General features: G+C 41.9%; 1 protein-coding gene across 2 annotated transcripts in view; it reads right to left on the reverse strand.

Annotated features, from left to right (window-relative positions):
- Positions 1 to 27,299, reverse strand: part of bcas1 (brain enriched myelin associated protein 1) — an 81,349-nt gene that overhangs the window by 33,428 nt on the left and 20,622 nt on the right. Inside the window, exons 4-5 of one of the 2 annotated variants that reach the window (XM_078418989.1) lie at positions 24,012 to 24,071; positions 6,335 to 6,873 (exon numbers count right to left, since the gene is read on the reverse strand). In XM_078418989.1, coding sequence (XP_078275115.1) covers positions 6,335 to 6,873; positions 24,012 to 24,071 — 599 coding nt within the window. Of the gene's footprint in view, positions 1 to 6,334; positions 6,874 to 12,083; positions 12,151 to 24,011; positions 24,072 to 27,299 lie in introns of those variants that run through there. The other variant, XM_078418990.1, reaches the window with a different exon arrangement.

Consider the following 27,299-nt stretch of genomic DNA (forward strand, 5'->3'; position numbering starts at 1 on the left):
AGAGAGAGCTGGATAGAGCTCTTAAGGATAGCGGAGTGAGGGGGTATGGGGAGAAGGCAGGAACAGGGTACTGATTGAGAGTGATCAGCCATGATCGCATTGAATGGCGGTGCTGGCTCGAAGGGCTGAATGGCCTACTCCTGCACCTATTGTCTATTGTCTATTGTCTATTGCATGATACTCTTTCCTTGGAGATTCTCCAGAGGAGCCTTGCATGTAAATCATACCATTCCATGCCTCTCTGCTTTGCAACTGGAAATGCCCGATCAAACTACCAGAGGGGCATGATATGACTGCAAAATCCACCACTATTTGATCACGGACTTGGAAAAGTTAGTTTCCACGTGTGAGACATCAACAACAGCTCTAGGTGTCATCATTACTTGGGATCTGTTCAAAGTGATAGACTATTCCTCATTGAAGCTCTGGTGAGAGGTCCCTGAGCTGAGATGTGCACAGATACTGCTAGGCCCACCTCCAGCATTCTGTTTTTTTGCTGTGGGTTTTCAGCATCCGAAGTTGTTTTTGCTTTTATCGTCAGGGAGTTTCATTGGGAGAGAAAAACAAGAGTTCACATTTTAGATCAACGACTGTTCATCTGCCAAGAAACGTCTACTCTCTTCAAAAATACTGCCTGATGTGCTGGCTCTGTGCAGTACTTCCTGTTTTTATCTCTGAATATGCTCATTTTCTTGACGTGGTTAATGCTCTGTGCAGGAACCCACTCTTTCCAAGGATGAAAAAACACTGAAAATAATTTGCTCTTTTAAATGTCACTGCAAATATAAGTCACAGTCAAGGGCTATTCCTCTCTATAAATGCCCATTGTGCCTGAGGAACTATGCCAATACATTTTAGTCAATACAGAAGGGTCCCGACCTGAAACGTCACCCATCCTTTCCCTCCAGAGATGCTGCCTGACCCACTGAGTTACTCCAGCACTTTGTGTCTATCCTTGGTACATACCAGCATCTGCAGTTCCTTCCTTTACAATAACGCACTGCAGATTATATCTGGATCATCGTTCATCACTGCGATCATCGTGTCTGAACTGATGAGATTAGTAAGTTGCCTTTAGCACTGAACACAGGACCACACGCCTGCAGTAAATTTTTGTGGACATCAACAAAGGGGCTGACTGACATCTTCTCGATTCCACTCACTGGACCGCTAAGTCTGGAGACCTTCAATGTCCACTCTCCTCCCCTTCGGCAGAGTTGCCATCCCTGGAAGCAGTCCATGAATCCTTGCCACACTATCACACTATCACATCCACTGATTCCACGTACTATTCTCATCCTTCAAAATGTCCAGTGGATCGGTCAAATAGGATTTCCTTTCATAAATCTATGTTGACTCTGTTCAATCCGGTCATTAATTTCGAAGAATTCTGTTATAGCATTGTTTATTGTAGATTCCAGCCTTTTGCTTATCATTCACGACAGGCCAACAGGTTGTTATCAAGCGAACTATAGTTAATATTTGAAGAGATATTTCTAATTGTTAGTTTACCCAATTAAATAAAACCACTCTAGATCACTTATACATTTAAGCATTTGTAAAACTGAGTTTACATCTTCCATTTCACATCACCTTATCAGTTACTGATGGGTAAAAAAGTGAAGCACGATTTCAATTACTAGTCAATATTGTAGGTTAAACCGTATATTATTTGACAATGTATATTTGTAGATTTGACAGACAATGAGGTGGGGATGTGGGTACAAACATTATTCAGCTGCTTCTTTTCTATCCTCGGTAATACATTGAAGCACTAAATGGATATTGTCAAGCAAGAAATGTTGGATGTAGTTGGCCAACGATGGTGATAAATTCTGAAAGTAATATGTGTACCTGAAATACAATCTACCATTAAATTGTATTTCTTAACATTACAAACAATGATAGATCATTTGAAATGTAAATTATTACTTTAATATGCTGTAATGGCAAATGCCCATACTCTGATAGAGAATGGAGAGACTTTGGAATTTTCTGCCTCAAAGTTTTGGAGGCTAACTCAGTAGAGGTATTTCAAGTGGACGTTTATTTATTCACAAAATGCTGGAGTAACTCAGCAGGTCAGGCAGCATCTCGGGAGAGAAGGAATGGGCGACGTTTCGGGTCTTCCGACATCAGTTCTTCAGACTGATGTCAGGGGGGCGGGACAAAGGAAGGATATAGGTGGAGACAGGAAGATAGAGGGAGATCTGGGAAGGAGGAGGGGAAGGGAGGGACAGAGGAACTATCTAAAGTTGGAGAAGTCGACGTTCATACCACTGGGCTGCAAACTGCCCAGGCGAAATATGAGGTGCTGTTCCTCCAATTTCCGGTGGGCCTCACTATGGCACTGGAGGAGGCCCATGACAGAAAGGTCAGACTGGGAATGGGAGGGGGAGTTAAAGTGCTCGGCCACCGGGAGATCAGTTTTGTTAATGCGGACCGAGCGCAGGTGTTCAGCGAAGCGATCGCCGAGCCTGCGCTTGGTTTCGCCGATGTAAATAAGTTGACATCTAGAGCAGCAGATGCAATAGATGAGGTTGGAGGAGGTGCAGGTAAATCTTTGTCTCACCTGGAAAGACTGTTTGGGTCCTTAGATTTATTTAGTTTATTTAGTTTAGTTTAATTTAGAGATACAGCGTGGAAACAAGCCCTTCGGCCCACTGAGTCCACGCCGACCAGCGATCTCCCGTACACTAGTTCTATGCTATCCAAGCTTGTTCATCATACATACTAGGGGTAATTTACAGAAGCCAATTAACTTACAAACCTGCGTGTCTTTGGAGCATGGGAGGAAACCGGAGCACCCGGAGAAAAACCCACACGGTCACAAGGAGAACATACAAGCTCCGTATAGGCAGCTCCCGTGGTCAGGATTGAATCCGGGTCCCTGGCACTGTAAGGCAGCAACTGTGGTGAACTGGGAGCAGTTGAGGAATTGAGGCCCAGGGTAGATGAGGCATACGCATATTGAATGTGGGAGCAGGTTGAGAAAGAGAGTGGCCAATTCTTGATCTCACTTTCTTGTGTTTATTCAAAGCCAGAATCTAAACGTAAATAGATCTGCGTAATGGACTCCAACTTTAGAACTTCCTCACTATTCTCTCATTAAATGGCCTGTAAGCCCACTCCACCATTCAATGTTATGGGTGATCCGTAACATTGATCATCCGTAACATTGATCTTGTGCTTCACCCATTTTACTGCCTAATTCACACATCCTCTGAGTGTCCACATGCAGCCTTGAATGTGCTCAACCATTGAATATTCGCAACCCTCTGAGGTGGGGAATTCCAAGAATTCCAATCCTCTCAATAGCAAAACTCTCCTCATTACCACACTAAATATCTGCCCCCTGTCCTTCTCCCTCTCAACCTGCTCTCACTTTATCCTATGACTATTGTGACTATTTTGGAGTCTCCAGCTAAAGTACACAGTTTCCTGGCTGCTAACCTGTCCACCATTCCAATATCAATAGGTATTTGTGAAGGCAGAGATAGATAGATTCTTGTGTAGGAAGTAACTGCGGATAGACACAAAAGGCTGAAGTAACTCAGCGGGTCAGGCAACATCACAGGCAGAGAAGGAATGGGTGACGTTTCGGGTTGAGACCCTTCTTCAGACTGGGATAGATTCTTGATTAGTAAGGGTGTCAGGGGTTATAGGGAGAAGGCAGGGGAGTAGGGTTAAGAGGGAAAGATCATTCAGCTGATTGAATGGTGGAGTAGACTTGATGGGCCGAGTGGTCTAATTCTGCTTCTATCCCTTATGAACTTATGAACGTGTTTGAATAAGGTCTCCTCTCATTCTTCTAAATTCCAATGAGTATCTATCTATTTGGCTGGCTGTCTTCTATCCACCCTTCTATCTGTCTAACTTATGTTCATAAGTTATAGAAGCAGAACTAGGCCATTCGGCCCATCGTCCATTCAATCATGGCTGATCTATCCTTCCCTCTCAACCCCATTCTCCTGCCTTCTCCTCGTAACCCCATGACACCACATGATAAAATATCCAAAGTCAACATGGTTTGTGAAAGGAGAATCGGTCTACCTTGTTGTCTATCTTTCTCTATATAGAAAAAGGTGATCTAAGGAAGAATTTATTCTCCAGAAGGTAAATTAAATCTGGAACCAACTGTCTGAGAAGATGGCAGAGGCTGGTACTCTCACAACATTTAAGAAGTATCTGGATTAAATTTGAATTGCAAACGCATTAAAGTCTATGCACCAAGTGTTGGTAAATGGCATTAATAAAGATGGGACTTGATGGTCAGCGGAGACATGTGGGCTGATGGGCCTGCTTCTATGATGTATGACTGTGACTATTTCAAATCTGAAGCCTAGGCAGGCAGTGTTGGAGGTGAGAGATGGTGGTTACAGATTTATTTAATACATGGATAATTTCTAAATAGAAAATAAATATACAGGACTGCTGAATTTGTCTTACAGAATGTAAAATGGAAGCACACAACTGACTGCCAATTAAATCCTTCTCTAGCTTCAGAGTAAAACCATGTAACAGAACACAACACATAAAAAAGCCTCTTAAATACCATTACCCTAGCTGTCCCCTTCACCATCTCTGGCAGTGTGTTCCAGGCACACACCCCTCTTTATGTCAAAGCTTTGTCCTGCGCATCTCATAGGATACTAGAATGTGTCCAGAGTTTGTACGTTTTCCCCGTGGTCACGTGAGTTCTCCCAGGGTGCTCCGGTTTCCGCCCACACTCCAACGACGTGCAGGTTTGTAGGTTAATTGGCTTTGGTAAAGATTGTAAATTGTCCCTAGTGTAATAGTGCTGGTGTACGAGGATCATTGGTCGGTGCGGACTCAGTGGGTCGAAGGGACCCAATGTTTTCGCGTTGTATCTCTAAACTGAACTAAGCAGGAACAGGTCTTTCGGCCCATAACATCCGTGCTGAACATAACGCCAAGTTATACTAATCGTGTTTGCTACCATCCCTCCATTCCTTGCACTTCCATGTGCCCATCCAAAAGGCTCTTAAACGCTATTGCTGTGTCTGCTTCTATCACCGCCACTGGTAGCACGCTCCAGCCACCCACCACTCTTTATGTCAAAGATTTGTCCTACGAATTTTGTTTAATATTAGAATCTAAGGAGGCTATTATTAGATATTGCATGATTCCATTAGAAATTAGTTTCTAATGTAAACTGTGATATCAGGCAGCAGCACACTATGGTAAGCAGTGGTGGCAGAAACCGAACCAAGGGTCTACTTGTGCAGATATATTGCTAGAATATTGATTTCTCCAATTTCAAGTAACCCTTGCATTCCCTCTCGCTCTGTTCCTCCCCCACCCTAGTCATCCTGCTGGTTTCACTGTTATCTGCTTTGTTATCACCTCTTCCACAGCGGACAATGGACCATTGTGGGCTCCACCTTTCCTGGGTCATCGGTGCCGGCTCCGATTTCGTCTGTATCTTTTCATGCCTCTCAAGTTTCCCACTCCCCTGACTCTCAGTCTGAAGAAGGGTCTCGACCAGAATCCTTTCCTCCTGAGATGCTGCCTGATCCGCTGAGTTACTCCAGCATTTTGTGTCTATCTTCTGCTAGAAGTGAAGTTCATTTTTTTTTAAACTTGTGGTATTTCATGTATGCAACTCTGATCCGACTGCCCACCATCTCTGAGATTCCAGCGAAGGATGACATGATGGCGTAAACAGTCATGTTGGGGGAAAGCCTCACATAATCAGCCGGCTCATTGCAACAGGGAGTGAGGCCGATGGCAAGGCTTGCTCTGGGTCTCTCAGCAGGTTTAGTCGGGGAGAATATAACTACAGAACTGCCCCACCCAACTGCAACCAACTCACCTGGTTAGTTAGAAATTATTCACTTGATATAACATTTAAACATGCAGAAACTGTTGTTGAAAATGTAGATTTTGATTGGGATGTGAGAAGCAAATATTTAAAAGCTAAAATGATCTGAAACTTTCAATACCAGGACTTGTTAAAATGCGAAAGATAGACACAAAGTGCTGGAGTAACTCAGCGGGCCAGGCAGCGTCTCTGGAGAAAAGGATTGGGTGACATTTCGGGTCGAGACCCTTCTTGAGAGTGGGACTGTCTGAGGAAGGGTCTCGACATGAAAGGTCACCTATTGCTTTTCGCCTGAGATGCTGCCTGACCCTCTGATCTACTCTAGCACTTTGTGTCGATCTTTGGTGCAAACCAGCATCTGCAGTTCCTTGTTTCTAAATGTGTCTGGAAACAATTTTTAAAATGTGTCTGGAAACAAAATACACTTAAGCACTTTTGGATTCTCCCCCTGTGCAGTTGAAGAGGCTAGGTTAATTGAGCTGTACTCACCAAGTACTGATGTACGTTATCCAGCCTGTGTATGAGTTCACCAGCTTCCCTGTCAGCTGCAGTTAGGTCCTGACTTCCAGCAGTCTTCAGATCTCCCTGGTGCCCATTCTGTTGTTTGCTTTTATCACCCTGTTTGAAAAGTTTGTCAAAAAAGCTTGCTTCTTTTTGCTTTGGTTGCCCTGTTCCTTTCTCGGCGGACTCTGCACCATTGAATGACTCGGTGGAAAGCTGCCGCTGCTTTTGAGCGGAATCTCCCTTTTGTGAGGAGGATTGTCGAAGATTCACTTTATCAATGGACGCTGTGTTTGCAGAGGTCTTTTGATTGGCCTGGAGCTGAGCTGTTTCTGATTTTGGCTCCGTGGAAGAGTCATCATTACGCCCTGGTACAGCGCGAGCAAAAGAGAAGGAAAATATAGATTTCGAAACAGGCTTGGTAGATTTATCCAGTTCTTTTTCCTCTGCATTTGCGGTGGCGCTTCTCACCATCGTCTTTCGTGCAGTGTACGCCTCTGAATCCTGTTCATCTTCTGCTCCTCTATCTATTGACAGCAAAAAACACGAACAAAGATCTTGTAAATAAACTGTTTTACGGATATGTTCCGATTGTTTACATCTCATGCATTCTTCATTTGAATATGTCCACATACACCAAGTGTACACATGAGTTTCTTTCAGAGTTCATTAATCCTCTGCAATCATAAACTAAGCAAACCACTGAAATGCTGTTCTACCTTCGATTTGTACCAGCATCTGCAGTTATTTTCCTACTGAAATGCTGTTGTTCAGGACGTTAAATAATTTTGAGTGATCAGTAGCATGAACCAACACACCAAATAATAATCTGAACATGGAAGCAGGCAGTTAGAGTATTAGTTTAACTGTAGGCTGACAATATTAACAGGTTGATAGACACAAAATACTGGAGTAACTCAGCGGGACAGGCAGCATCTCTGGAGAGAAGGAATGGGTGACGTTTTGGGTCATGAAGCTTCTCCAGTCTGAAGAAGGGTCTCGACCCGAAACGTCACCCATTCCTTCTCTCCCGAGATGCTGCCTGACCTGCGGAGTTACTCCAGCATTTTGTGAATAAATACCTTTCTTTTCCCCTTATTGTTTCTTGAAATGCAAAGAAAACAGGTAGTCAATGGGGAAGAATTTACTGTCAAAATAATACTGAGAATAACAACTTTCTGATTTTTATTGAGAGCGTTGTACAATTCCTAACTTCACGGTTTTCAGCTACAAACTCCACTATTCCAACGACGAATTATCTTGGTTGGTTTTGCCCTCGAGATAGAAGTGAGGCAAACGGCATTCACTTTTATTTATGCGCAAATATTGCTGCAGCTACAAACACATGTTTACTTAAACGTGGGTATTGAAAAGTGTTACTCGGCCGTTAGCTTTGCAGAATTTGCATCCTGCTGCTTGGTTTATCACTGATGTGAGGCAGCTGACGTGAAGTTCCTGAATTTGTACGGAAGATGTGAATTAACAAGGCCATTGAAAGTTCTCTCCACTTCGATCCCAATATATCTTCAATGACTCAACTCTTACTTTCTAGCAGTCAACCTTCCTGGCAGTGAAAATTAATTTTTGCAAGTTTGGAATCTTATTCCTCTGGGTTAAATTTGTTTGGTTGAAAATTTGGTAAAACAAAACATTTTGTTTCGGAAGGAACTGCAGATGCTGGTTTGCACCGATGATAGACCCATAATGCTGGAGAAAGAAGGGTCTCGACCCAAAATGTCACCCATTCCTTCTCTCCAGAGATGCTGCCTGTCCCGCTGAGTTGCTCCAGCACTTTGTACCTATCCGTGTTCTCCAGAGATGATGCCTATCCCTCTGAGTTACTCCAGCTTTTTGTGTCTATCTTTCTTTTCCTCTTATTGTTTCATTTAATGCCCCCTGACTTGATTTTGAATTTGCTCAATTCCTTCTCAGTCCTTTGGCTCATAATGTCACAGCCCTTCACTTTAATTAATGCTGTTTTCTGTTACTCAGATCCCAAATGCCACTCATCTTTGTTGAACTATCACAGATTGCAATTTTAACAACTGGCTACATATAAATGCGCAAATTCTTCACTGTTCAAGGATAAATCCAACGACTAGGATTAAGGACCATTATCCAGCTGTATTCCAAAAGGCAGAAAGATTCTTCAGTGGCGTTTACGCTGCAGGCAGAGAAAACTACATCTCCACCCACAGTCCCAACAACAGCCTGGACTGATGTGCTTCTGCGATCTCACCAACTCAGAAGGTCTTCTTCAGTTTCAAAGTATCTACGATCGTCAGGCATATTTACAAGTTGTCCATATATACTTAAATCATTAAAAAAAAAAAAATGTCACCAGAAATATATATCGTGTGCATCGCGAATCATATTGAACTATGTAACTAAAACCTTCATTTTCATTAATAAATAACTAAAATATCAAATAACATGCCTGCACACAACTACTTATATCACCACCTAGAAGGGTGAGTGCCAGGTGATGCGGCTGGTGTGGTTGACGATCAGACAGGGCCTATAAGCTGCAAGCTGTCGACCTGAGTTTTGCTGCAGTGCAAAATGTGCAAGGGTATGAGAAGTATCGATATGCTAGGTTAGATCTCCGAGTGATACCAAATGGTTGATAGGTGAATGATAGGATGTGGTTTGAATAGTTATTTGTTCTTGTAGATGCAGTTGGTGGGATGTGGCACTTGATGAAGTACCGACTGATGATGATTGTTTCTGTAAGGTCACTAAACGTCTTGACGCCCTCCATCTAGGTTCTAGGGCCTTGCTTCCTAGACTGTCTCCTTTTACTGTGCAACTGAATGGTCCCATAAGGTCATAAGAGATAGGATTAGAAGTAGGCCATTCAGCCCACCAAGTCTACTCCGCCATTCAATCAAGGCTGATCTATCTCTCCCTCCTAACCCCATTCTCCTGCCTTCTCCCCATAACCTCTGACACTCGTCCTAATCCAGAATCTATCTTAAATCTGTCCACTGACGGCCTCCACAGCCTTCAGGGGCAAAGAATTCCACAGATTCACCAGCCTCTGACAAATTAAATTTCTCCTTCCTAAAAAAATCAGTGGCAGTGTCTTCCTCTGCTCCGAATCGCGAGGCTTGGGTTGGCCCGCTGCGGACCTTTCACCGTCCGGCGCGGCCTGGAATAGGCCGCGGGATTTTCCACCGTCCGGCGGGGGCTTCAATGTCGGGAGCCCCGACCGCCCCGACGTGGCAATTTCGATTGCCTGACCGCGGGAGAAGACGGTAGGGAAGAGAGAAGACATTCTGGCCTTCCATCACAGTGAGGAGGTGACTGGAAGAGACTCACGGTGATGGATGTATTTTGTTTTATGTTGGTTTTTGTGATTGTGTGTTTTATTGCTTTCTTTTTTATTGCCTCTCATTGTTGACTGTGTGTAACATAGTTTCGTCCGAAAACATGTTTTTGGATGGCAATAAATGTACTTTATACTTATACTTATGTCTTTTAATTTTGAAGTCTCATGTGATCTCTCCTTTAGGCCTCTTTGCCAACCTAGCTGCTTAGGTAGCACAGGACACCCGAGAAGCTTTTATCTCTCTCATACTTTTGATAGTTTGGATCATGTTCCCATTGTCACACACACCTTTTTTGTAGCACAGCCCGTTTATAAAGTGCAGCCTGATTTTAAACAGATTACCTTTAACTAATTCAAGCCCGTCATGAAATTGTGCCCACTGCTGAGGTGAGAAGCTCTCACTATTTTAGTGACACTATACTTAATGACACTATTCCCTCTCCCCATCAGAACTGCCCCCTCCATCGACTCCTTTAAGTCCAGGCTCAAAACCTATTTCTACTCCCTAGCGTTTGAGGCTCATTGAGGAGGCGCTGTGAACTGTTTTGTATGTGCTGTTATGTTTGCGTGCTACTGTATATTTCATTTTTTCCTTAGTACCTAATCAGATGTACAGCACTTTGGTCAACGTGGGTTATTTTTAAATGTGCTATATAAATAAAATTGACTTGACTTGACTTGACTTGACTTGACTTGACTATTGAACCACCGAGTACATGTTACCTGCATATAGTGATCTTTGCACCTGAGTTTTGGAGACATTCCATTTAGCCCCATTAGTACCTCTGCCAAACCTTCCTGTGTTCATTGTTATGATGTTTAATAGCTGTCATTAACATCTTTTTACTGTCTGTAAAACTATTATTTTATGTCAGGAAAGAACTGCAGATGCTGGTTTAAATCGAAGATAGACACAAAATGCTGGAGTAACTCAGCGGGACAGGCAGCATTACTGGAGAGGAGGAATGGCTTTCAGACTTTCATTCACTTTCTTGATCCCTCTTAGTTATCTGAATTCCTCATTTTCTATTTGACCAGGGTTTCTAGGCCTATTATCTTTACCAGCTGCAAAGTTGATCCAGTTCATTTATTCAACCAGCACCTAATACACTTTGATAATAACATTACTGGGATATATGTTATTTGCATTTGTCGAATTGCCTATTTAATTCATTGCCGGCCTAAAGTCCCGTAGATCAATTATTTTCCCTCCATTTAATCCAAAGCACCTTCTCTATCTGCTAGAAAATTCTTCATTTCAATTAACTGCTCTTAGCCTCAGCTTTTCTCTCCCCTTCAGTCACCTGATACAGAGCTTGATTACGCTGCAGTTCCTCATTCAGAGAGGGTGGTTAGTGCTCGCCGTGCAGGTGTTTCCTCCTGAAATCTGATAAAGAAGCAACATAAATCCATCGTTCACTTTTGGATGCTCACCGGCATTTGCAGGATTTCTGATACCTCTACCACTGAGAAAAAGATTTTGACTATCCTATCTCTAATGATTTAATACATTCATATTAGGTCAGCCTATCCTATCGCTAATGATTTAATACACTCATATTAGGTCAGAGAAAATAAGGCAAATGTGCATTGGTTAATTTGATATCCACTTCACTTATCAAAGTAAAATTACATTATAGTGCATGGTATGGAGGCTCACAGGATGAAAAGGGAAGTTCTATTAAATTCAGACCCACAGCAGGAGATTTACCAGGATGTTGCCTGGATTAGAGGACTATAAATTATGGGGTGAGCTTGCATAGGCTTGCTATTATCTTGTCCTATGAAAACATGGTCTAGACTGTGTAGAGTTTAAAAGAATGAGTAATGATCTCGCTGAAGTGCACAAAATGCTCTAAAAGGTAGATACTATTTTCACTGCCATCCTGTTGAGTTTCATTGTCTGCATAATTCATTACTACCTAGGCCACAGCTAACAATGGGCCATTGTGGGCTCTGCCTTTCCTTGATCATCGTTATTTTATTGCATATCTTTCCCACGGCTCGCTCTGGCTGCAGCGCTGGCGCCACGGGGCCGAGGTGAGTGGCACCCTCTCCACTTCCCTGAGCCCCACCTCTACGAGGAATTGGCCCAACAGGTCCACTTGGTCTAGTTTGTTCTATATCTCTCCATATCATCATCCATATCTCTCATTTCCCTTTTCCCTGACTCTCCACTTTCCACTAAATTTCTCCTCATCTCCTTCCTAAAAGATATACCCTTTAATTCTGAGGCTATGACCTCTAGTCCTAGACTCTCCCACTAGTGGAAAAATCCTCTCCACATCCACTCTATCCAAGCCTTTCACTATTCTGTGTGTTTCAGTGAGGTGCCCCCCCTCATTCTTCTAAACTCCAGCGAGTACAGGCCCAGTGCCGCCAAACGCTCATCATAGGTTAACCTACTCATTCCTGGGATCATTCTTGTAAACCTCCTCTGGACCCTCTCCAGAGCCATCACATCCTTCCTCAGATACGGTGCCCAAATATGGTGCTCAGATATGGTACCTGATGGGAGAGAAGAGGGCGTGGTCAGGCTGCGACTTGTCCTTGATTATGCCCATTTACAACCAGAAAACCCTCTGACCACCATTAATTCTTGCATGGGTGACGTTTTGGGTCGAGACCCTTCAGAAGGGTCTCGACCCGAAACGTCACCCATTCCTTCTCTCCAGAGATGCTGCCTGACCTGCTGAGTTACTCCAGCATTTTGTGAATAAATACCTTCAATTTGTACCAGCATCTGCAGTTATTTTCTTATATTCATTCTTGCATCAGCACCTACAACAACCAACTAATCTACCAACTGGTATATGGGAGGAAACTGGTCACAGTGAACTGTCCAAATTGCACCCAGACAACGCTGGAGTTTAGAATCAAAGCCAGGTGTCTGGAGCTGTGAGACAGTCGCACTATCTGCAACACCACTATGTCAGCCAACAAACGCTGTGAGGTTAGTTTAACGGCGAAGGACTTCCTCCATGTTCAGCAAGATGGCATCGCTCCAGGTAATCCACTTTCCACCTTAAACCATAAACAATCCAGTGTGTATAACTCTTTTGAAGAGGGAGATGGGCAGAGATCTAGTGATAGGGGAAGACAAGTCAATGAAGGCAAAGGGTCGTGTCAGCTTTGTAGATGAAACATAGACATAGAAACATAGAAAATAGGTGCAGGAGTAGGCCATTCAGCCCTTCGAGCCTGCACCGCCATTCAATATGATCATGGCTGATCATCCAACTCAGTATCCCGTACCTGCCTTCTCTCCAAACCTCCTGATCCCTTTAGCCACAAGGGCCACATCTAACTCCCTCTTAAATATAGCCAATGAACTGGCCTCAACTACCTTCTGTGGCAGAGAATTCCACAGATTCACCACTCTCTGTGTGAAAAAAAGCTTTCTCATCTCGGACATAAAAGACTTCCCCCTTATCCTTAAACTGTGACCCCTTGTTCTGGACTTCCCCAACATCGGGAACAATCTTCCTGCATCTAGCCTGTCCAACCCCTTAAGAATTTTGTAAGTTTCTATAAGATCCCCCCTCAATCTTCTAAATTCCAGCGAGTACAAGCCGAGTCTATCCAGTCTTTCTTCATATGAAAGTCCTGCCATCCCAGGAATCAATCTGGTGAACTTTCTCTGTACTCCCTCTATGGCAAGAATGTCTTGTTACATGAATAGTTGTAGTGGTGGCAGGATTCTCAGTGAAATTGGGAACGCCAGCTGGGGAGCAGATTGCGGGCAATGGTGGGATAACAGGGCGATTAGGGAGATGATCGGGGTGGTGCTACTGGAATTATCAGCAGGGACTGGATGACATTTGAACAGTTGAATGGGTTAGAGGGTGGGTAGGTAGGGAGGTGGGATGTATATTAAAAGCACGAAGAGGCACCATTCTGAAAACAAAGACACCCTTGCAGACACCAGGAAGACCTTTAGTTAACAACGAAACAGGCCAAGTCTGAAGAAGGGTCTCGACCTGAAACGTCACCCGAAACTGTCCAGAGATGCTGCCTGACCCGCTGAGTTACTCCAGCATTTTGTATCTATCTTTGGTTTAAACCAGCATCTGCAGTTCCTTCCTAAAACAACAGGCCATGTCAACCTACTTTTCGAGGGCAAGGCAATACCATTCATTGTGGTAATTTTTTTTCCGCAATTGATATAAAATTGACTGTTTCATGTTAATTGATGATACAGTACCAGTAAATGGTCCCTGTGTGCTTATGTATCGTGCACTTGGAAGTCCCAGGTTAAAGATCCAGATGTGTATTACTGGTACACAGACAAATGCTGTCTGACCCGCTGAGTTACTCCAGCTTTTTGTGCCTATCTTCTGTTTAAATCAGCATCTGCAGTTCCTTCCTACACATTCATACTACGTTGTTCGTTTCAGTGAGACCAATGTAAATAAAAAGTTCATCCCTCATTGATTAATTGAAAAGACCAAACATTTCCGATCTCTGCATTAGATGTGTAAATTAGTCGGGGCATTCCTTTGTATTGGGAACTAAAGATCATGGAAAGAGATTATAAAATGTTTTTGATGGTGGTGGTGGTGGTTGTGTGTGTGTGTGTGTGTGTGGGGGGGGGGGTGGTTTGAAAGAAACTACATGAGGAATAACTTATGCCACATAGTTGAAACAAGATCTGTGCCTATGATCCTTCAGGCCTTTCATTGTAGCTTCCTGTTGTAAATCAGTTAAGACTTGAGTAACATTATTAACAACTTAAACGGCTTATATCCAATGTAAGATGTGGGCGAGGCACTAGATGAACAGAACTTCAAAGTGACCACAGCTACATGGAAATTCATTAATTCTGTTGGAAAAGCAGTTGAACTGCAGAAAGATTTAAACAGCTTAAATGAGAGATAACAGAGAATTATGTTTCAATTGTAAACATCTAGTTATGACAGATGGTTCAAGGAAACTGTTGATTTGTGCACTGCAGTTAATTAATTTTCACGGTTGTAAAGCTACGAATAAATTTTTTAATTTTTGATCATCGCAGATGAATTATGCCAGCTGACACCACCATTAAAATAAAATACCTTGCAAATAGTATGTGAAAGATTGTCGCAATCTCAATATTATATTGGGATCACTGGCAGCCTGAAACTATGGAGCCCAGAGTAGGGGATTCAAGAAAAGAGGACATGGGTTTAAGGTGAGGGGGGGAAAGATTCTATAGGAACAAAATGGGGTCACTTTTTCACACAAAGGGCGGTGGGTGTATGGAACGAGCTGCTGGAGGAGGAATTGAGGCGGGTACTATTGCAACGTTTAAGAAACATTTAAACTGGTACATGGATGGGACAGGTTTAGAGGGATATGGACCAAACGCAGGCTGGTGGGACTAGTGTAGTCGGGACATCTTGTTCGGTGTGGGCAAGTTGGGCCGAAGGGCCTGTTTCCACGCTTCCAAGATTCGATGACTATGACAGATGACTTGACCTATGTGGATGCCATTCCTGGGATATCAGGAGTGTTCATTCTCATGTCCTTAAAATCCACACTCATGCACTTTGGCATATAGAAGGTATGAGAATGGTGTGTCAAACCTTACGTCATCTTTAAACTCCATACCTTTTCATAATTTTGCTGTTCTAACTAGCGCAAATGGAAATTTAGCACAAAGCTACAACCAAGTTGTAGGAATAACCTGACATCAAATTTCATAATGTCACAAGTGATAGGAGCAGAATTAGGCCATTCAGCCCATCCGCTACCGCCATTCAATCATGGCTGATCTATTTCTCCCTCTTAATCCCATTCTCCTGCCTTCTCCCCATAACCACTGACACTGGTAAAAATCAAGAATTTATCTATCTTTGCTTTAAAAATATCCATTGACTTGGCCTCCTCAGCCTTCTGTGGCGAAGAATTCCGCAGATCCACCACCCTCTGACTTCACTCTTGTTGTCAGCTTTAGCCTTGACGTTTAATTTAAAGTTCACAGGGGACAACTTTTGTGTTATTCTCCCCAATGTTTGCCATGCGTTTGACGCCAACCAAGCGCAGCCGGCAACTGCTTTCAGCTGTTTACGCTCTTTCTCCAGGGACACTACTAAGCATTCCCCCAAAGGGCTTCACTACAATTCCAATAACTCACATGCAATGCAGGTACAATATCAAAACTGCCTTTCACAGCTGCTAGTCTTACAGTGGTGAGAGAAATGATTGGAAGGTCATCTGGCAAAACAAGTGAGGTAATCAGTTGCCTCCTGGAAAGCACATCTAAATCCATCCACTTATGACCAAGTTGCATGAATCAGCTACGTGTCGAAATCTCAGGGTGTATATTAACCAAATGTTAATGGTGCATGTGAAACTCTGAAGTTTGGTCCCAACCTGATGTCAGGAATAACAATGGAGATCCCTGCAGAGATGGCTGGAATTGATTTGGATGGTGCAGACAATTTCACCCATACTTGCAACGAACTTCACTTCCAACTTCAGACAAAGGAACTTCAAAAAAAGGTATATACTTTTCTAAAAGGTACGAACCATCCTATCAACAACTCGAGAGCAGTCCTGAGCTACTATCTACCTCATTGTGGACTCTCATCTATCTTTGATCGGACTTTATTAACTTCATCTTGCACTAAAGGTTATTCACGTTATTCCCTTTATCATGTATCTGCACACTGTGGACGGCTCGATTGTAATCATGTATTGTCTTTCTGCTGACTGGTTAGCACGTAACAAAAGCTTTTCACTGTGCCTCTGTACCAAACTAATCTAAACTTGCACAAGTGGAACTGTTCTTCGAGCAGATAGACTGTTGCACAGTCCTGGTAGAAATGGATAGAGCTGATACAGACTTGTAACTGCAGGATAAATGTGCAGATAAAAATTGTCTATCTAGCTTCCAATTATTAAATAATTAGGAATGAGAAGGACAACAGCAGTGTGTGCCTTAATACCAATATGAAATCAAATACATTATGTCTAGTAGCCAATATTGCCTGTAGTGTATAGAAAGATGCTGGAGTAGAGACTTCCTACATTATTATGTATCTATTCATGAGTTCTGGGTATCACTGGCATGGTCGAGCCATTCTTTAACTGTGGCCATCCATGAAATCAATGTACTTGTAATATCTTCACTACAGCATCAAGGTGCAGAAGACATTTGTTAAAAGAGGTTGTGGTTTATTTGCAAAACAGAACACCTTATCTACATACATGTTCAATGTTTAAGATCCTTTAAGACTCTTATTCCAGTCTGTCTGTATTACAAAGTACGCACCCCACAGGAATTTCCTGTTTAGTTTTTTTAGTTTAGTTAAGAGATACAGAGCGGAAACCTGTCCTTCGGCCCACTGGGCCCACACCGACCAGCAGCCCTTGCACACTAACGCTGTCCTACACACACTAGGGAGAATTTTTTGCTTATACCAATCCAATTAACCTACAAACCTGTAGGTCTTTGGAGTGTGGGAGGAAAATCGAAGATCTCGGAGAAAACCCACGAGGTCACGGGGAGAACGTACAAACTCCGCACAGACTGTACCCGTAGTCGGGGTCGAACCCGGGTCTCCGACGCTGTAAGTGCTGTTAGGCAGCAACTCTACCGCTGCGTCACCGTGCCGTCCTTCCAAAGAGAAAGACAGAATGCTTCTGTAGATATGCCCAAAGGTACAATATGTCCACATACACGGACAATCTGTTGCACTGTATCATTTTCCGACTAGCAATAGGAAAACAAGAGAAGGATCACAGTGTTCCCGCTGTGGCCTCCCTTACATCGGTGAGGCCAAGCGTAGAATTGGTGACCGTTTCGCTGAACATTTGCGCTCGGTTCGCCAAGGCCTGCTGGATCTCTCAATTGATAACCATTTTAGTTCCCTTTCCCATCCCCATCCTGACCTCTCTGTCCTGGGCCTCCTCCATTGCCTGAGTGAGGGCACACGCACAAAGTGGAGGAATGGCTTCTCATATTGCACCTGGGTAGTTTACAACCTAACAATGTGAACATTGAATTCTCCAATTTTAGCTAACCATCTACAAACAACATCCCCTTTTTCACCTCCCTTTCCCCACCTGTATTCGCACCTATTTCTGCCCTTCCCCCTACCATCTATATTTATTTCCTCTAGCTTCACAATTTGCACCACTTTTATCTTTATTTCTCACCTTTTGACCTTTCATCTCTGGTCTTTGTCCAACCCATCTGTTTATCAAAAAACATCTCACCTATATCCACCTATCACTTGCCAAGCTTTGTCCTGCCCCTCCTCAATTCCAGCTTACTCCTCCCTCCCACCACAATCAGCCTGAAGAAAGATCCCAACCCGAAACGTAACCTATCCATGTTCTCCACAGATGCTGCCGGCTGCCATTTCTTTGGGAGTAGAAAAAAAAGGTGCAGGTGAAGGCCATTCGGGCCCTTCGAGCCAGCACCACCATTAAATATGATCATGGCTGATCATCTAAAATCAGTACCCCATTCCTGCTTTCTCCCCATATCCCTTGATTCCTTTAGCCCTAAGAGCTAAATCTAACTATCTCTTGAAAACATCCAGTGAATTGGCCTCCACTGCCTTTTGTGGTAGAGAATTCCACAGATTCACAACTCTCTGGATGAAGAAGTTTTTCCTCATCTCAGTCCTAAATGGCCTACCCCTTATTCTTAAACAGTTTGAGTATATAGAAGCCCAGTGAAAACAATGGAACAAATACACATGCGACCATGAAACTCACCCACCCTGCACGCACCTCCCCCCACATGTGGAAGTAAATGTGTGTGTGCCACACATTGACCTCAGAAGTCACAGAACTGGTGGGGAAGAAAGTCATTCTCATCCAGCTGGGACTGCCGAAGGTTTTTTTTTGTAAACCATCACTTTTGGTAAAAGTCATTTCTCTAATTTAATAATTCTCAGTAGAGAGATTACACTTGGAGGTGTCACTTTGTGAGAATAAATATTTTAGGAATGGCATTGTTTGCATTCCATTGTGAAATCATAATCCTATTAAATAAATCCTTACAATTTTATGACAGGAAAATTGAAATAGATGGGACTATTTCTGAGGAAGAGAGATGTAGTGTGAGATGTTTTGATACGTAACTTTGGTGTAGAGTCACTGGGTGATAAAGTGCCAATGAACTCGAGCGCTCAGGTCCTCTGATGCCAACCTGTTAGCCACCCAATGCCGCCCGCAGCAGTAAGAAAATTGGGGAAGCAGCTTTTTTCAACTCCGCACCCAAGCTGTGGAATACTCGACCCAGGGCTATGAGGGACGCCGACTCAGTTGGGATTTTTAAACGGAAGTTAAAAACATATCTTTTTATCCAAGTTTTTATCCAAGTTTTTATCCAAGTTTTTAACTGATTTTACTTCCTTTGTTCCTTTACACTCCCGATTTTACATTTTATATTTTTATATAAATCAGTGCTTTGTCTGCTTATGTCCTTGCTGTTTTAAATTGTATCTTTGTTTAGACATGTGTTTGTTCTTGTGGAAAGCACTTTGGGCTGCATTTGGGCGGCACGGTAGCGCAGCGGTAGAGTTGCTGCTTTACAGCGAATGCAGCGCCGGAGACTCAGGTTCGATCCTGACTACGGGTGCTGCACTGTAAGGAGTTTGTACGTTCTCCCCGTGACCTGCGTGGGTTTTCTCCGAGATCTTCGGTTTCCTCCCACACTCCAAAGACGTACAGGTATGTAGGTTAATTGGCTGGGTAAATGTAAAAAAAAAAAAATTGTCCCTAGTGGGTGTAGGATAGTGTTAATGTACGGGGATCATTGGGCGGCACGGACTTGGTGGGCCGAAAAGGCCTGTTTCCGGCTGTATATATATGATATGATATGATATGATATGATAAATTGCATGAAAAGTGCTATAGAAATAAAAGTTGTTGTTGTTATTATTAATTATTATTATTATTATTATTATTATTATTATTATTATTATTATTATTATTATTATTATTATTATTATTATTATTATTATTATTATTATTATTATTATTATTATTATTATTATTATTATTATTATTATTTGTTTAGAGGTAGGTGTAGCTCATAGTCTAATCCAGGAAGTTCTCCCAATTTACCACCACATCTTCAGTGGGAATCCCAAATAGCATCAATGTCCATTTCAGCCATTTATAGTGTAATTTTTCTCCAGAGCTTTGCCAAAGTTGGAAGAGCAGGTTGGAAATTCCTCTATCATAATTGTACGGAAAGTTGAATGACACTTTATTATCAAATGTGGCAAGTCACAGTGAGATTCTTTGCTTTGCAAACACAAGTAACTTCTAGAGATCTTTAGTATTTAGCTCATAATAGATTTGTAAACCAAGACATTAATGGTAAAAAATCTCTCATCCGATTTATTCTCATCTTTCTAAGTAACACTACCGCTGTTTGCAGACACACTTTGAATGTTACATTCATTGCAGATGCACGGGGTGTGATCAGAAGGCATCTTCTCTGTGTTGACGGTGTGGGCATATTTAAACTGAATTATTGGTTCAGCACGATAAACTCCCTTTTCTGTCCTTTATAATATTTTATTGCTTCTAAAGTCTTGATACACTCTTATTTTCTACTGGAGCTATCTTGCTTCCTATTATAAAGTGAACTCCAAATCCATATTTCATCGCTTCACTACAGATATGAGCCTTGATATTTTGTTTAGAATAACACTCTCTTTTTCATTGGAAAGTCTAATTTTAAACTGTAACTTCATTCAATTCAAAGATAGACACAAGAGGCTGGAGTAACTCAGTGGGACAGGCAGCATCTCTGGGGAGGAATGGGTGATGTTTCGGGTCGAGACCCTTCTTCAGACTAGCTAGGGATAAGGGGACAATGAATGAAAGATATGCAAAAATGTAATGATGATAAAGGAAACAGGCCATTGTTAGCTGTTTGTTGGGTGAAAAAGAGAAGCTGGTGTGACTTTGGTGGAGGAGGGATAGAGAGAGAGGGAATGCCAGGGTTACTTGAAGTTAAAGCAATCAATATTCATACCACTGGGCTGTAAGCTGCCCAAGCGAAATATGAGCTGCTGTTCCTCCAATTTGCTTTGGAGGTGGTGGAAATTTCAGAGGATTAAGTGTTGTATGTGATATAAGAAAATAACTGCAGATGCTGGTACAAATCAAAGGTATTTATTCACAAAATGCTGGAGTAACTCAGCAGGTCAGGCAGCATCTCAGGAGAGAAGGAATGGGTGACGTTTCGGGTCGAGACCCTTCTTCAGACTGAAGAAGGGTCTCGACCCGAAACGTCACCCATTCCTGAGATGCTGCCTGACCTGCTGACTTACTCCAGCATTTTGTGAATAAATACCATCGTGTTGTATGTGATGTCTGAAGGGGTGAAAGGCAAGCACTAGGGGGACTCTATCTCTGTTGCTACTAGGGGAAAGGAGGAGCAAGGGCGCAGCTGCGGGGTACCGAGGAGACACGAGTGGGGGGCTCATCTATGATGGGAGTGGGGAACCCCTGTTCCCTAAAGAATGAGGACATCTGTGGCGTAGAGCGCAGCTGAGGGCGGCATGGTGGCACTGCGGTAGAACTGCTGCCTCACAGTGCCTGACACCCGGGTCCGATCCTGACTTCAGGTACTGTCTGTGCGGAGTTTGTGACTATGTGGGTTTTTGCCGGGTGCTCCGATTTCCACCCACGTTTCAAAGATGTGCAGGTTTGCAGCTTAATTGGCTTTTATATATTAGCCCTAGAGTGTGGGACATAGAACTACTGCATGGGTGATCGATGGTCAGCGTGGACTGGGTGGGCCAAAGGGCCTGTTTCCAGGCTGTATCTCTAAACTAAACTAAACTGAACGTTGTTCATGATTTTTCATAGGGCTAATAACAAATTTCTCTACTAAAGCTATGTAGACCAGTGTATCTCGAAATATTAGTCAAGCATTTGTGGCATGTAAATGTGTTAATTAACTGAAGTGCAAATGATAAGCAACTGCAGCTGACACCATGCGGCTCTGCAGAATGCGTCAAGCAATGCACAATGCACAATGCAAGCTCTATGACTCAGGCCTGCAGAACTTGTGACTTCCCAGCATTTCCCAACTACAATAAACCTCTTGTAAAATAGATGCTGAATACATGATTTATAATGCATACTTTTGCCAAGAAGAGTGCTGCTTGAATTGTAATGCGTGCATAACAATCGATGTGAACATAATTAGTTTGAAAGTTTTGTACAGTGAACTAAACAATTAGTTCCATGAAAAGAAACAGTATACTTTAATTGCAAAGCTACTTAAAGGAGTTGGGCATAATTTTATACAGTCATCATAGTGGGTGTAGGATAGTGTTAATGTACGGGGATCACTGGGCGGCACGGACTTGGAGGGCCGAAAAGGCCTGTTTCCGGCTGTATATATATGATATGATGATATGATATTGGGAGTGATTATAGAAAGGCTGCAAAGATTAAAAAAACTCAATATCTTTCGTCAGAGTGTGAAATACCTTATGAAAATGTAAATCCTGCTGATGAGAATAATGAACAAATTATAATTGCTGAGCAGATTATAATATCCTATTTCATAATGCATTGAAAAATCCAAAATATGGAAAAACATCTTTTTAAGTATATACAAGGAACTGTAGATGCTGGTTTATATTTTTTAAAAACCACAAACTGCTGGAGCAACTCAGCGGGTCAGGCAGAATCTCTGGAGAACATGGATTTTTCGGGTCATGACACGAAACATCATTTATCCATGTTCTGCAAAAGTGCTGCCTGATCTGCTGAGTTCCCCCAGCACTTCGTTTCACCTTTTAACCGTGTTAAGATTACATGAAACGCCCACCACATTTCATTTAATTGCTAAAGTAGGCGCACCAGGCCACATCTAGGGTCAGTATCTCCCAAGAAATGTCACAGTTTGCTTCCAGTCCCATTCATTTTTTTTTAATACTAAACTGCTAGTAGAGTCTCTTTCCAGTCAACTTTGGCCAGCTCCTCCCTCATGCCTCCTTAGTCCCCTTTGTTCAACTGCAATACTGACACCTCTGATTTTACCATCTCCCTCTCAAATTGCAGATTAAAACTTATCATATTAATTAACGATATTTTGTGAATTAATGAAAAAATAAAATGATACAATACTTTTCTTCTGCAGTTTTCGGTAAAATAACATATTATTGAACGGGGTTATTATATTATTGATGAGCAAATTGAGCTTGTTTACCTTCCTTCGTTGTTTCACTAAGTTGGTTTCTTTTAAGCCAAATTTTTCCTGCAATTTGATGGATGTTTTAAAAATCAAATCATCGAATTGCTAATCTGCAATGCTCAATGATCAGGCGTTTACGTGACTGAACTCGTAGCAAATCCTAACGATTACATAAACTAGCCAGTCACACCCACAAGTTAAACAAGCCATCCTCTGCTTTCTTGTGTTAATGTATTTACTGAACTTAAAATTTTGTTCCACCCTAGACATTCTGTGGAAAAATCAACAGGTCATGAAATTATTTCAAAGACTTATCTTGCCAAGCCTCCAGATTTTTTGGAGCATGCTTTTAAGTGACAAAAAAAGTCATTTGCATAGATAGTCACCGAGTAATTAATAACATTGTATTTAAAATAATAAACACGTTAATTGTTATGAGTTACACCTTGATAATAAGCTATAGGTGCATTCCAATGAATCATAACTGAGGAATATTTACATTTAAGGCTGTTCAGTTCTATCATAGCTGGAAACAATAGCATGTTAGTGTGGAATGTGCTCCTATATCAGCTGTTTGTACAGTACGCTAATTGATATGCCAGTCCTCACTACCAGCAATACATCAGCACTTACTCAGGTTGAAAATAATTTTTAGAACTGGATCTTCTTGTTTAATCTCTGTGGAACTCAGCAGAGTATAAAGGTGAAAAAGATATGGATCTATGCTTCTTTTGAACACGTTAGACTTGTTATTGCAGAGATCTTTTTCTTTCAAATGTTATATTTCCATCTACATGCTCTTCAGAATTTATTCTAGTGGAACTATAGTTACTTATCACTTTGCTGCACAAAACTCATTTCCTGTTTTTCCCCAACTCTGAATCAAAGGGCAGCATATTTTGGATCATGGAGTTAGAAAAAACGTCGCTTTAATACACTCATTATGGAGGAATAGTAGGTAAGCTCAGAATTTGCATAGGGATGAAACACAACAGATAAAAAAAAGACATCCAGGGACACAGAAAACATATTAAAAACAATTTGGGATACAAAGCAGGTAAAATAGTAATGGATTAGTTAAAGGAAACAGAATTTTAAAATTGGTTTAATACAATAAGGTTAGGACAGTGCTGTTAGGAAGCGGGAGTTTTCACATTTTAAATACATACCGTTGCCATTGCTGGATTTTAAACGCAATTTCCTCATCAGGTAATCAAATCTCCAGATATCTTCAGATGGAAGAAAGGATTAGAAATAGGCAAAAATGATGAAAAGGAATAAAAAAGTAGCAAAAAAGAAGAAGAAACAGGAAGTAATGAGTTTCTCAGTATAGTATTGTGCAATATGCAATGGGTCACTACTCTCCCTGACAACTTCACTTCTTCAGAAAAATGTACCAGACACTCTTTATAAAGATGACCAGGGCTGCATTGTGTAACTTGGAGATATCAGTGTGTAGGAAGGAACTGCAGATGCTGTTTTAAACCGAGGATAGACACAAAATGCTGGAGTAACTCAGCAGGACATGCAGCATCTCTGGAGAGAAGGAATGGGTGACGTTTCAGGTCGAGACTCTTCAGTCTGAAGAAGGGTCTCGATCCGAAACGTCACCCGTTCCTTCTCTCCAGAGATGCTGCCTGTCCCGCTGAGTTACTCCAGCATTTTGCGTTGATCTTTGGAGACCTACCGGCCTGGACTGCGTACCAACTCAACATGTGTGATTGAAGTGGCAATTGTATTATCAGCACTAAGCACAAGGATAAGCCATTACCGACAGTGCCAGCTGGATTTTCCAGAACAATGCAACTTGTAATTTAACCCAGAAATGTTTACGATCACATTCAACATTGGAAATAAGTGGTTTTTTAAACACAGAATTGAAAAGGAATCAGCATGACACATCCACATTTCTTAACCATTATATCAGTCCATTAAAATATTATGACTAAAATATTATATTCCAATAAAATATTTTAAAATGTTGATGTTTAATAATTGATTCCCATTTCGGGCTGTGTGTAAAGTTGAACAGATACATCTCAATTATGTACTTGCTGTTCTATTTCTCACTCGGTTTATTGATGCTGCTATCTTTTTTTGCAACATTTATGTCAAATATGTAAAAGTGTGCTTGGCCTTCACTGACAGCACACATATATCTTACTTCAAGTAACAATCACGATCCTTCAGACAGTTTGAAATATTATACATGGTCTATCATGGACCCGGGTGGATGGGATTTCTAGTTCCTGTGAAGTTAGAGAATTATATTAATTACTAGACCAAGTGGACCCGTTGGGCCCAAACCTCTCCTGCATTGGTGCTCCACCCTGTCCTCCTCCCCTCCCCTCTCTCCTCCCCTCCCCTCTCCCTTCTCCCCCACTCCCCCCTTCCCCCTCCCCCTCCCCTCCTTTTAAACTTAAAAATGTGAATAACTTTTAAAATATAACACCGATTTCAATGAAACTACTTGCATTATCACTAAAGTGACAATGATGAGTAAGGTGGCCCTAATATTGTCGCGCTATCGCGTACCGTTTTGGCTGGAGTTCAGTCACAAACAAGATAACAAACGAGAGTTTTAGTATATAGATGAGCATCTGCTGCTGCAGTACGCTAGTCATAGTCACGGAGAGATAGAGCACAGAAACAGGCTCATCGGTCCCTGATTCTACTCACCTACACACGAGGAACAATTTGCACCAATGTCTTGCTTTATGTTTTTTTGGTGTCCTCTTTATTTTAGAAATTGTACGTGTAATCTGTGTTGCTGTTTGTTTACCTGAGCCTATATGCCCGTGAGGCTGCTCCAAGCACGATTTTCCTTGCACACGTACCTCACCGTGCTTATGGCAATCTCAACTCCGCTTGACTTGACGGCGGCTATTTATGTTACCGATCCACACGTTGTTGGGATGTAGAAGAAAATTGGAGCACTTAAGTCTAAACTCACTTTAGTTCAGTTTAGATTTGAGACACAGCACAGAAACAGGACCTTCGGCCCACCGAGACCACGCCGACCAGCGATCCCTGCACACTAACACCATCTTATACACACTAGGGAAAATTTGCCAACAAACCTGTATTTTATTTGAAGGGTGGGAGAAAACCAGAGCTCCTGGAGAAAACCCATGCACATCACAGGGAGAACATAGAAACACAGGGAGATGCTGCCTGATCTGCTGAGTTACTCCAGTATTTTGTGCCCTTTTTTTGTCCAGGTACTCTGGTGTCCTCCCACATCTCAAAAACACGTTAGTTAGCAGGTTAATTTGTTACTGTGGATTGTCCTTGATGTGTAGGTGATTGATGTAATTTGGGTGGGAGAGGTTCGTAAATGGGAAGGTGGGAGAGAATAAAATGGCATTCGTATAACATTAATGTAAAAGGATATTTGATGGTTGGCATGGACATTGTGGGCTGAAGGGCCTATTTCCGTGCTGCATTGGTTTAAACTAATAACTAGGTTTAATGAGTTTCCACTGTACATGGAGTGATATAATATATATGTTGGGACTCCAGATGTCAACTCAGATTAATGCCTGTTGATTAATCCCCAGTAGATTCTTTGAACAGCAAAACAGCTAATCTGCAAAACACACTCTCTTAATCTTTGGTATTTCCATTGTTTGCATTCAGAAACATAATATATCTATATGATATTTAAAGATTCATATCCAAGGTAAAGTCACCAAGTGCATTTGTTTTATTTTCTGACACCATAAGATGAACATTAGAACATTCAGTTATTGCCAGACATATTAAGTGTCCGTAGGTTAGTCTACTTTCTCTTTCAAGTTATGGCTCCAAGAAAGTACTATGTTTCACTCAGTGAAGTCAGGCAGGATAAATCCTAAGAAAGAATTAGTGACTATGCTAGCTCGAGTGCAAATATGCATCTCCAGATACTGATTAGCTATGTTTGCTTATGGATCAGTAGTGCAAACAGAGAAGGGTACATAAAGGGTTTACAAGAGTGGATTACCAGGATGCTGGTGTTTAAAGACTGTACTGTGTGCTAATAGGTTGACGCCCAAAGTCGGATGGGTTTGTTTAAAAATGATGGTTTGTAAATGATATTTATAACTTGAATAAAGTATTTTTTGATATAAAAAAAAAAAAAAAAAAAAAAAGTTGACGCCCAAAGTTCAAGTAATATAGCAGAATTAATTTTGTCTATTGAGATGTACAGTTAGTAGTGATACTAACTGTTCAACCATATCTCCAACGTGAGTCTTAAAAGGCCATTGGCAACATAGGATTCATTAGTTAAAGTGGTTAGATTCTCTATGAAGCAAGCACAGGCCAGTTTTACAGAAGTACACTGGAGCCATTTATTGGTGAGGAACTAGTACTGCATGTCAGAGATAGATTAAGTTGCTCCATATTGGCTTTCTCAGAATAAAAATATTCATGCTAGTGGATTTTGGTCGGCCTTTATAAATCAGCACCATTGT

This window comes from Rhinoraja longicauda, chromosome 22 (genome assembly GCF_053455715.1).
Source record: "Rhinoraja longicauda isolate Sanriku21f chromosome 22, sRhiLon1.1, whole genome shotgun sequence".
Taxonomy (NCBI): domain Eukaryota; kingdom Metazoa; phylum Chordata; class Chondrichthyes; order Rajiformes; family Arhynchobatidae; genus Rhinoraja; species Rhinoraja longicauda.